Source organism: Pseudophryne corroboree, chromosome 7, assembly GCF_028390025.1.
Source record: "Pseudophryne corroboree isolate aPseCor3 chromosome 7, aPseCor3.hap2, whole genome shotgun sequence".
Lineage (NCBI taxonomy): Eukaryota > Metazoa > Chordata > Amphibia > Anura > Myobatrachidae > Pseudophryne > Pseudophryne corroboree.
The window spans coordinates 500,593,998-500,606,577 of record NC_086450.1 but is presented as its reverse complement, the minus strand read 5'-3'; the positions used below and the strand labels follow the sequence as shown (position 1 = coordinate 500,606,577).

Here is a 12,580-nt window from a genome sequence, read left to right as displayed (position 1 = left end):
TATGTTGTGATTTCCCCGCGCATCACACTTAAGGGGTCTATTCATGAAGCAATGAAAAGAGTGGAGAGGTGAGCCAGTGGAGAAGTTGCCCATGGCAACCAATCAGCATTGAGGTAACATTTATAAAGTTCATTCTTGTCCATCAGGGCTAGTCATCTCTGCCACTAACTAGAATATCGCATGTGCGACGGGTCTTATTGCAGCTACAAATATCATTCAACACTAATCACCATTCTCTCCATACACAACACTCACTCAGCCGATTTAATGAATATAGTAACTAAGGTTGAAAAAAGACAATTGTCCATCGAGTTCAACCTATTTGTGGTCTCCTATGCAGTCTTATTATAGGACTAGTAATTTTTATGTTAGGACTAGTTATATTAACTATAATGCGTGCCTACGCACCATAACCCTGAATATCTTTATCCAATAGGAATTTATCTAACCCATTCTTAAAGGTGTTGACTGAGTCCGCAGTTACTACTCTCTCAGGCAGGGAATTCCAGACACATTGTCCTTACTGTGAAAAAACCTTTTCGCCTCAATGTGCAGAAACTCCTCTAACCTAAGGGAGTGACCACGTGTCCTCTGTGCTGATCTTATAGAAAACAGGTCCCTCCCAAGCTCTGTGAATTGACCCCTTATATATTTGTAGATGTTGATCATATCCCCTCTTAGTCTCCTCTTTTCCAATGTAAACATGCCTAGCCTTGCAAGCCTTTCCTCATATTCCAGCGTCTCCATGCCCTTGATTAGTTTGGTCACCCGCCTCTGAACCTTTTCTAGCTACAGGATCTCCTTTTTGTAATATGGTGCCCAAAATTGCACACAGAATAGCCTCCTATCTCACCGGTGTGACCTTATTAAAGCCCGGTGACTCTTGCAGTATTTGCTGGCAACACGAAGGAACTTCAAGTAGACAGAAGGGTAATAAAACGGATTTTAATCACAATATAAATCCCAGGCCAGCATGTAACCAATTGCCAGTTTGGGTTTGGTACCTCAGCCACAATTTAGCGTGATAAGGGTTCAATTAAGTTACAGAAAAATCTGAAAGGAAGGTGCATCGCAATTCTACAGGAAACCGCTTCCTGTCAGGATTCTTGCTCTACAATTCTGGAGACACTGATGCCGAGCGGTACAGAGTGTGCCCAGCGCCGTTATCTGCCGGCGTACGGGTACACTTCTGCACCGCAACGCAGCCTGGAGGCAGAATGTCGCCTCCCACTAAAGGAAGGGCAACACCAAAAAGGGCTTACAAGGAAAAGGACTAAGTAGGTGAGAGAAAGAGCTGTGTCTTCTGTATCTGCAGGTTCTGGAGAGTCCAAGCCAGCAGCAGTTCCCCTCTCGGCAGCCTTAGGATGGCGACAGCGCAGGGACCCCCAGCTGCGAGGATTATGTGGGACTATTACCCGACTCAGCCCTCTCACACTGGAGCAGTAGCCAGAAAAGCGCAAAAAGGGCAGCAATGGGGCAGAAGAAGAAAAAACAAAACAGGATGGAGGGAGGGGACAAAAGAAAACTGTAAAACCAAATTCTCCAAGAAATGCCACCTTCACCCCCTTCTGCATGGAGGGCACAGCAAAGCTGGGTGTATGGTGGTCTCTCATGGGGCACGAACTCAGTGGCGCGTCTTGATTCCCGCTCTGCGGACCGTTTCATGGGGAGTGGGGTTTGTGTGTCGGAGGTACAGGCCTCGTGGGGACTCACTTCTGCGGCCCCACCTGAGGGTACGATTAACCTTCTCCATCCATGGACTCTGCATATACAACTACACGGGAGGGATCTGAAAAAGGAGACAAGGTGGATTATTTACAGTTCAGGTTACAAATTACATTATAATATTAGATATATATATCTCAAGACCCACTTCTTCACCAAACCCAGCCAAATCTCATCCTAACCCTCTGTTCCATGCTCTCTATGTACCCCATCTGTGTCACCCCTGTCTGTCTACCCCTCCCCTTTAGATTGTAAGCTCTCACGAGCAGGGCCCTCTTCCCTCATGTGCTTATCCTGTGTCTTACTTTAATAATCTTCAACTGTACCACATCCAGCAGTCTTCTGCCACCTGATACTTATTCCAGTGTCATCTGCTGATGTAACTATGTTTATTTACCCTGTACTTCTCCTATATTGTCGTCAACTGTAAGTTGCTGTTTTCCTGTTTGATTATTTGATCATGTACTCTGTAATTGGGCGCTGCAGAACCCTTGTGGCGCCATATAAAGGATAATAAATAGATTTTATATATCTATCTATCCATAGATTGTAAGCTTGTGAGCAGGGCCCTCACACCTCTATGACTGTTTTTACCCAGCTCTGTCTTTTAATTGTGTCTAGTTTAAAGCGCAACATAAGAAACACATATACACACACACACACACGGCACTCCTTGTTTAAAACGACATCATTCATCGGGGCCCTCACAACGAAATGGACATAAATTTAAGCACGGGTACGGCACTCGATTCACTAAGACACAAGAAGGCAATTCATTTGCGATATCAACGTTTCAATGTTTTGTTTCACATTGTCATCAGGATAACCATTATAATTACAATACACACCTTATATACATGTGTATCACACCAGAGGAAGAAAGCGTCTGAGCTGGGACAGCCCGCCCTCTCCCACGCCATTCAAAACGCTGACATCACATAGAGACAAGCCAGCAAACAAAATCACGTGTACCATCACCAAGGTTACAGAAATAAACAATACATTAAAAAGGACACAGCTGAAAAGATACAAAACGGTCAGCATTAAGTACATAGCAAAACTCAATAAAAGTAGCTACTTTTATTGAGTTATGCTATGTACTTAATGCTGACAGTTTTGTATCTTTTCAGCTGTGTCCTTTTTAATGTATGGTTTATTTCTGTAACCTTGGTGAACATTGAAACGTTGATATCGCAAATTAATTGCCTTCTTGTGTCTTTGTGAATCGAGTGCCGCACGTGTGTGTGTGTGTGTGTATATATATATATATATATCTATCTCAACCTGCCCTGGTGCCCTCCGCAGGTAAATGCAATGTAGTAGAAGTGTCACTCGCATGGACTTCTAACGTTTCGGAACCTTTTTTCTGTCATCAATAAAGTTTCCGAAATGTCAGAACGACACTGCTGATACAGTATACTTTCTTTCATTCAATTTGAAAGTCCGAGAGAGTGCCACCTCCACTCTTGTGTGTATCTCTATCTCTCTCTATTATTCCACCCATTAACTTTAACTTCCACCTGAAGTCCGTCGCCTGTGTAATTCAGACTGTGTGCGCGATGCACAGATAGTTACAAGATTACAGATCTGTCTCTAACGTTTAACACTTCTCTGCCCAAACAAAATCTGAATCCCGAGGTGAGGAGGTCTCAAAGCCTAGGACAACCTGGATGGTTTCTTGCGGTCAGTCTGCATTCACTCGGGGCACATTCTCCCCTTGGTGACTTGGCATCCCGTGAAGATGGAGTCCCCAGGATCACATTAAATGCACATCACGGAGGCAGCCATATTGTGGGCGGAAATTCTATCAGGCAGCAACACACCAGGAAGCACAAGCTGCACTCACAAGATAGCTGCCCCCAGTGCATGCAGGGAACAGATGTACTCTTTTAAAGTAGATATTAAACCCTTCCTGTCAAAATGGTTCTAGGACAGACCTGCATGACATAAGTACAATTCAATTACCTTTCTTGTGTAAGTTCCAGACTCGATTCCACTCTGAAAAAAAAAATCCAAAACAGAAAATCAGATTGTATATAAAACATACCATGATATGACTGGGGATCTTACTTCTACCCCGGGAGAGGATATATGGATGAGCCTAAAGAAATGTAATTGGGCTGCCTCACTAAAGGATTCTAGCGGTACCAGAGTTCAACCCATAAATCGTGTGCTATAATAATCCGCAAATACATAACATTCTTATCAATATTTCTCTCTCTGAGGGGGATATTTCATAATAAATATAATAGGTGGGGGGGGGGGGAGGGGGGGGGGGGGATGTATCAAGCCTTGGAGAGAAATTAAGGCGAGATGCTGGCCAAAGCATGTATGTATTTCCTGCACACTGGTCTCTGTACTCACCTTGCAAGCTGTAGGTGACCATGGCTTCCCAATCTTGAGGATTGTCCATCTGAACCTCCTCTGGATCCGCCCCTTCTATAAAGAATCCATGGGACAGGCGCACCAAAGCAGATACTGGAGGAACATCGGCGCAGCCACCACCACCGCCGCCCTCCACTCCCCCGCCAGACTCTCTCTGAGGCTCCCTCGCCTCTGCCGGGGCCTGGCCGGCTCCTGGTTCATTAATAAAGGATAGCCCCCACTCGTTCTGGAAAATGGCGCCCAGGTTTTCCTGGCTGACGGGGGATGGGGGAGTGGAGGAAAGGGAAGAGCAGGAAGAGGAGGAGAGGGAGCCGGCGGGCTGTGTAGGGGTTGGGGATGAGCCGTCACTATGGGGTTCCGCCTGGGCAGCATTCAGCAGGCAGTTGGGCAGGGTATTGGAGGTCCGGAGGGCTGAACTAGGCACCAATCCTCTGGCGTCCAGGTTTTCTTTCACCTTGCTGGCGTAGCTGATTTTAGGCTGTGTTCTTGCGCTACTGCTGTCGACAGGAAACACCGGCAGGGGCTTAAAAAGCAACCAGTTGTCTGTGGCCGGCTCCTTCTCTGTGGGGGGAGAGGGCTGACGGGTAAGAGCTCCACCTTGCACACTTTTGCTTTTCTCTCCTGCAGTCTGCTCGGGCCTAACATCAGCGCACGAGCCTTCTGTGGAGTTTAAGGCCTCACGGTTCCTGGGGCGTTGCGTGTGGGCACCCCCGCCAGGTCTGGGCACCCAAGCTTTACGTTTGCCATCCCGGTACTGGCTCTCATAGTCCCAGTAGCCTTTGCGGTGCCCAGAATAAGATGTGCGATAGTGATGGTGGTGTGTGGGGTAGTAGTTGGGATGGTACTGGGAGGAAGGGGAACGCTGGAGCTGCCGGCCGGAGGGGTCCTTCTCACAGCCTCGCAGGTGACGTAGGTTAAGAGAGTTGGAGGGGCTGAGAGGGACGCTCTCCTCGGTGCGGCCTGCTAACGTCTCGATTTCTGGGCCCGGCCCAAATCCGTTAGACTCCCAGGTGCCTGGAGAGAGAAAATATAGGACGATGAGTTGGGAGTCGTCAGACAACAAGCAGCAGAACCTGGAGCACAGGAACAACTCTAGACAACGCAGACAAGTAAATGCGCAGCAAGCGCCGTGCACGGCTCACACAGCTGCAATCCCTGTAATTAGCTTCTTGTGTGGGAAATACTCAATTTACAGAAATAAATTAGCACAATAATCTCCTGCACTTAACACCCTCGTTATCCTGAGGCTTCAGTTTATCTGCCACGGCTTCTAATTCCACTAATGCAACTACTCACTTTGTTTACTCCGAGAGCCTATTAACCCTGCCCGTGCCGTCTAGACTCTGTACGGATCACCTGTGCTCAAAGCCGCACAGAGGCTATGCCCACCCTCGGCTGCAGTTGCGCGAGGGGTACGAATCCAGAGCCACCTACAGCGGCGTCACTGAGCACACAAGGCCGACCATATAGACCAACACAGGGTGGGGGGCTGCACTGCATGCAGGGGAAGTCATGGCCTGGCCCGTCTGTAAACCCTAAGCAAGGTTCAGAATGTGCAGCACCAGCAGGGGAAATCCACAATCTGTCTCTATACAGCAGGGGTATTCAGAGCCCCTCCAGCTGCTAAGGAACCACACATTCCAGAAAGTCCTGCCGCAGATTTGCTATCAGGGCATGCTCAAACTGTTGCAGGGCATGCTGGGATGTGTAGATGCACAGCAGCTGGCGGGCCGCATGTAAAACCCCCAGCTATACAGCGTGTACATGCAAAACAGACTGGATTTGTTAATGCATGCCAACAATAACTAATTCTGTCGGATAATAAGTGGGAAAAGCAGAACTAGATGATCACCCCTGGATATGGATAGAACATAGCGTACACACAAAATAACAGTATAAACACTGCATCTGCTAATAGATAACAGGCAGGCCTGCATGTAATCATGTACAGTCAGCGGCACGTGACCCCACGTTGAGAAATCCTGTCACCACAGGAACACAGGCACCTATAGACCAGCAGCAGCAGCCGGCGTTATGTAAGCACATACATTATGCATGCACAGGCAGCCATGTTGCCGGGCTCCACCCTTGGAGACAGGAAGGAGGAAGCGGCCCTGCTGCATGTACAATCCCAGCACACACAGATGCCGGCTCAGCAAAATGGCTGCAGCACACGGAGGAAATGGCTCTATAAATCACAGCACCAGGGCCCTAGTCACCCTTACAGGGAAGGTGGGGGCAATGCAGCGGGACACGGTCCCAAACACTGCACTAATTATCAAGTAAATAGACTAAAAGCAGCTGAATGGTATATGGGGGGTGGAGGGGGCAAGACAGGGACAACACAAACACACAATCATGGGCTCCTTACAGGGGACAATAAGAGCTCAGTCATCAGCATCACAAAACACGGGACCCTCACATCACCCGACTCACCGCAGCAATCTGTACCAGGGTCCCGGAGCACAGGGCGAGCCTGCATACTGTGTACACCCCCAACAGTGACCCCACAATACACCAACGAGCCTGCAGACTGTGTACACCCCAACAGTGACCCCACATTATGTATACACCCTATAATATACCAGCCGCGTGACGCCAGCATACCAGGGAGATGTAACTACTGAGCCTGGCACAGGCACGCTGCCACATACACCCACCAGCAATACCCAGTGTGCTCTGCTTCACCAAGCCTGGGCACCCACGTCAAGTGTTACTGGCCCTGCCCCACTAATGCCAGCCATTACCTTACTGCAGGCATGTCAAACTCGTGGCCCTCCAGCTGTTGTGAAACTACAAGTCCCAGCATGCTTTGCCAGCATACCTTCCACTGATCAGCAGGTAAAGCATGCTGGGACTTGTAGTTTCACAACAGCTGGATGACCATGAGTTTGACATGCTTGCCTTACTGTTACCAAACACAACACGTTATAACCCCTTGTCCCTCACCATTGCTGCCCCATCATCAGTGATAGTGGGGCCATTTAAGATATGCTCAGCTATAGTCCCCATATTACCACCAGCATCAAAGCCAGGTACCAAATCCCTATATTACCATCAGCATAAAGCCCAGCGACTGAGTCCCCATATTACCACCAGCATCAAGGCCAGATAGAGTCCCTATATATCAGAAACAAGCCCAGCGACTGAGTCCCCATATTACCACCAGCATCAAGGCCAGGTAGCAAATCCCTATATAACCATCAGAAACAAGCCCAGCGACTGAGTCCCCATATTACCACCAGCATCCAATCATATCCAGCGACTGAATCCCTATACTACCACCGGTATATAGCGCAGATGAGAAGCTCCTACATTAGCACCATTATATATTAATCCCAAAATCATCCAAGGTATCTATCCCAGTCATCATGTAGACATTATCCACTGTACCTAACCCGGCCAGAAAATGCGGTACCTATCCCCGACCACAGTGTCCCTACATTATGCCCGGTACCTATCCCCGACCACAGTGTCCCTACATTATGCCCGGTACCTATCCCCGACCACAGTGTCCCTACATTATGCCCGGTACCTATCCCCGACCACAGTGTCCCTACATTATGCCCGGTACCTATCCCCGACCACAGTGTCCCTACATTATGCCCGGTACCTATCCCCGACCACAGTGTCCCTACATTATGCCCGGTACCTATCCCCGACCACAGTGTCCCTACATTATGCCCGGTACCTATCCCCGACCACAGTGTCCCTACATTATGCCCGGTACCTAACCCCGACCACAGTGTCCCTACATTATGCCCGGTACCTAACCCCCACCACAGTGTCCCTACATTATGCCCGGTACCTATCCCCAACCAGTGTGTCCCTACATTATGCCCGGTATCTATCCCCGACCACAGTGTCCCTACATTATGCCCAGGTCCTATCCCCAATGAGAGAGAGTCCCTACATTATGCCCGGTACCTATCCCCAACTAGTGTCCCTACATTATGCCCAGTAACTATCCTAGACCACAGTGTCCCTACATTATGCCCGGTAAGTATCCTAGACCACAGTGTCCCTACTTTATGCCCAGGTACTATCCACAACGAAAGTCCCTACATTAAGCACGGCATCTATCCCTGCCAGTCCTTACATTATGTACGGTATTGATCCTGGCATCTGAGTCCCCACATTATGTGCAGTATCTTTCACAGCCAGTTTCCCAACATTATTCCCGGTATCTATCCTAGCCTCAGAGTCCCTACATTATTTCTAGTATCTATGCCGGTTGCCGAGTCCGTGCATTATTCCCGATATCTGTGCCAGTCGCTGAGTCCATACATTATTCCCAGTATCTATCCTGGTATCTATCAGTGCCGGCATTACCCCTATGGTATTTATCAGGGCCAGAGTCCCGGTATTACACCTGGTATGTAGCCTGGCCGTTGCCTCCCGCCATTATCCCCGGTATCGAGGCCATTGAGTCCTGGCATTAACCATGGTATCACGGGCAGTGAGCCCTGGCATTACCCTGCAGTATGTAGCCTGGCTGGTGAGTCCCGGCATTACCCCCCGGGTATCTATCGGTACTGGTGAGTACTGGCGTTGCCCCCGGTATCCATTAGGGTCGACGAAACCCGGCATCACTTCCCCCCCGGTATCTATTAGTGCTGGTGAGTCCTGGCATTACTCCCGGTATATAACAGGGCCAGTGATTCCCAGCATTACCCCTGGTATGTAACATGGCCAGTGAGCCCTGGCATTAACCCAAGTATGTAACTCAGCCGGCGAGTCCTGGGATTGCCTCCCCGGTATCTATCAGGGCCGGCAAGTCCCAGCATTACCCCCCCCCCCCCCCCCCCCTCCCGGTATCTATCAGTGCTGGTGAGCCCTGGCATTACCCCCCAGGTATATATCAGTACTGGCGAGTCCCAGTATCTATCAGGGCCGGTGAGTCTTGGCATTACCCACCGGTATCTATCAGTGCTGGCGAGTCCCGGCATTACCCCCCCTATCTATCAGTGCTGGCGAGTCCCGGCATTACCCCACCCCCCGTATCTATCAGTGCTGGAGAGTCCCGGCATTACCCCACCCCCAGTATCTATCAGTGCTGGAGAGTCCCGGCATTACCCCACCCCCCGTATTTATCAGTGCTGGAGAGTCCCAGCATTAGCACCCGGTATCTATCAGTGCTGGCGAGTCCCGGCATTAGCCCACCCCCCGTATCTATCAGTGCTGGAGAGTCCCGGCATTACCCCCCCCCCCCCCCCCGTATCTATCAGTGCTGGCGAGTCCCGGCATTACCCCACCCCCCGTATCTATCAGTGCTGGAGAGTCCCGGCATTACCCCACCCCCCGTATCTATCAGTGCTGGCGAGTCCCGGCATTACCCCACCCCCCGTATCTATCAGTGCTGGCGAGTCCCGGCATTAGCCCCCGGTATCTATCAGTGCTGGCGAGTCCCGGCATTAGCCCCCGGTATCTATCAGTGCTGGCGAGTCCCGGCATTAGCCCCGGGTATCTATCAGTGCTGGCGAGTCCCGGTATTACTCCCCGGTATCTATCAGTGCTGATGAGTCCCGGCATTACTCCTCGGTATCTATCAGGGCCGGTGAATCCCGGCATTGCCTCCCCAGTATCTATCAGGGCCGGTGAGTCCCGGCATTACCCACTCCACCTATCAGTAAGTCCTGGCATTACCCCCAGTATCTATGAGTGCCGGTGAGTCTCGGCATTACCCTGGTATCTACCAGGACCGGTGAGACCAGGTGTTACCCTCCCAACCCCCCGTATTTATCAGTGCTGATGAGTCCCGGCATTACCCCCCTGTATGTAGGCCGGTGAGTCCCTGCATTACCCCCCTGTATGTAGTTCGGCCGGTGAGTCCCGGCATTACCCCCGGTATGTGCCGGTGAGTCCCAGCATTACCCCCCGGAATGTAGCCCGGCCGGTGAGTGCCGGCATTACCCCCGGTATGTAGCCCGGCCGGTGAGTGCCGGCATTACCCCCGGTATGTAGCCCGGCCGGTGAGTGCCGGCATTACCCCCGGTATGTAGCCCGGCCGGTGAGTGCCGGCATTACCCCCGGTATGTAGCCCGGCCGGTGAGTGCCGGCATTACCCCCGGTATGTAGCCCGGCCGGTGAGTGCCGGCATTACCCCCGGTATGTAGCCCGGCCGGTGAGTGCCGGCATTACCCCCGGTATGTAGCCCGGCCGGTGAGTGCCGGCATTACCCCCGGTATGTAGCCCGGCCGGTGAGTGCCGGCATTACCCCCGGTATGTAGCCCGGCCGGTGAGTGCCGGCATTACCCCCGGTATGTAGCCCGGCCGGTGAGTGCCGGCATTACCCCCGGTATGTAGCCCGGCCGGTGAGTGCCGGCATTACCCCCGGTATGTAGCCCAGCATTACCCCCGGCATTAGCCCCGTATGTAGCCCAGCATTACCCCCGGCAATAACCCCGGTATGTAGCCCAGCATTACCCCCGGCAATAACCCCGGTATGTAGCCCAACATTACCCCCGGCAATAACCCCAGTATGTAGCCCAGCATTACCCCCGGTATGTAGCCCAGCATTACCCCCGGCAATAACCCCGGTATGTAGCCCAGCATTACCCCCAGCAATAACCCCGGTATGTAGCCCAGCATTGCCCCCGGCAATAACCCCGGTATGTAGCCCAGCATTACCCCCGGCAATAACCCCGGTATGTAGCCCAGCATTACCCCCGGCAATAACCCTGGTATGTAGCCCAGCATTACCCCCGGTATGTAGCCCGGCCGGTGAGTGCCGGCATTACCCCCGGTATGTAGCCCGGCCGGTGGGTCCCGGCATTACCCCCGGTATATGTAGCCCAGCATGACCCCCAGTATGTAGCTCGGCCTGTGAGTCCCGGCATTACCCCCGGTATGTAGCCCGGCCGGTGAGTGCCGGTGAGTGCCGGCATTACCCCCCCCCCCCCCTATGTAGTGCCGGCATTACCCCCGGCAATAACCCCGGTATGTAGCCCAGCATTACCCCCGGTATGTAGCCCGGCCGGTGGGTCCCGGCATTACCCCCAGTATGTAGCCCGGCCGGTGGGTCCCGGCGTCAGTACCTGGCTTGGGCCGGCTCCGGTTGAGCTGGTTCATGTCGTGCTCGCAGGGGCTCAGCCTGTCCTTCCTCCGGCTCACAGGGCCCTCCCGCGGGTTGCTGTTCTCATCCTGGGCCAGGTGCTCCTTGTGCATAATCACAGTGCGGGCGGCGGCTGGGTGCGGGCTGTGCTGCGGGCGGCGGTTGGGGAGTATGGCGGCAGGAGGAGGAGGAGAGCTCGGTACACGGCAGCGGCGGACAGTGAGCAGGCCCCGGACCCTCTGACCTCACCCACACAGGCGGCAGCAGGAAGAGACAGGGAGGGCGGCCTGCTCCGGCCGGGGGGAGGGGCCTGGTGGGGCGGAGACAGCGACGTCACTGGGCGGGGCACGGGCGTCACATAGCGGAGGGGGCGGGGACAGTTACTTCACTCAGCGTGGGCGGATGTCCAGAACTGTCGCCGGCAAGGGCGCCGCCATCTTGTCGGTGGGAAACTTTCTGATGCAACTCTCACAGCCAGGGTCTGACACATGGCTCATGTCAGTCAGGATGATGTGTCCTATGGCTGATACACTGTCACAGTTACCACATCTCCTCATACAGTGGGGGCAGATATGCAGAGCCGCTCATCCATGGCATCATACATAGGTGTCACCTACTGTACAGAATCACGAATGCCGAGTGACCATCGATGGTTGCACACTATGCAATGAATAACTATCGATGGTTTCATCAAAAGCAAGGGTCATCCAAGTTTATTCTATGATTAGCCCATGGGCCAATCAGAACCTGGGGTCAGGGCGTCGCCGGTGTCATGGGAGGAGCTATCCATGGTGTCCCGACAACTTGTAAAAAGAAAAAAAAATCATTAGGTGGTTCTTTACCATCTGGTTCTCCCTCATCGATGGTAAAAGTATTCACCATCGGCCATAAACCATCAATGTTTTGGAAACATCAATGGTCGAATGGCCATCCCTTATTCCAACCATGGCTCTGTGTGGAGTTTGTATATTATCACCATGCTTGCGTGGGTTTTCTCCGGGTGCTCTGGTTTCCCCCAACAACACAAACATAATACTGGTAGGTTGCTCCTGACAAACACTAGTATGTACATACCTCCCAACATTTCACAGTTTCAGTGTGGGGAAATGCATTTTCATCACGCACATCCCCCTATCTCCCCCCACACTGTTAACAGATGCCATGTGCTTTCTCCTCCGCGCTTACCATGTCCAGCGGGCGGGATAGCGGGCCAGTCACCGAAAAGCAGGATCGTCCCGCGAAAGAGTGGGGGAGTTGGGAGGTATGGTATGTGATAAGGAATATGACTGTAAACGCCACTAGATGTGATTGGCCAGTTATTCTCTATAAAAGCGGTGCAGAATATGCGTGTGCTATATAAAATAGGTGAAAATTAATTAATTAATTATAGACTCGTAAACAGGAACCAAGATGGTT

General features: G+C 51.9%; 1 protein-coding gene across 1 annotated transcript; it reads right to left on the bottom strand.

The window, feature by feature from the left end:
* Nucleotides 1-929: 929 nt before the first annotated feature.
* On the bottom strand, nt 930-11,495 carry LOC134945773 (uncharacterized). Its single transcript, XM_063935261.1, has 4 exons — nt 11,148-11,495; nt 4,090-5,124; nt 3,691-3,723; nt 930-1,789 (listed from the first exon to the last, which is right to left on the bottom strand). The coding sequence occupies exons 1-4, from the start codon at nt 11,275-11,277 to the stop codon at nt 1,740-1,742; spliced, it is 1,248 nt and encodes a 415-aa protein (XP_063791331.1). The 5' UTR covers nt 11,278-11,495; the 3' UTR covers nt 930-1,739.
* Nucleotides 11,496-12,580: the final 1,085 nt, after the last annotated feature.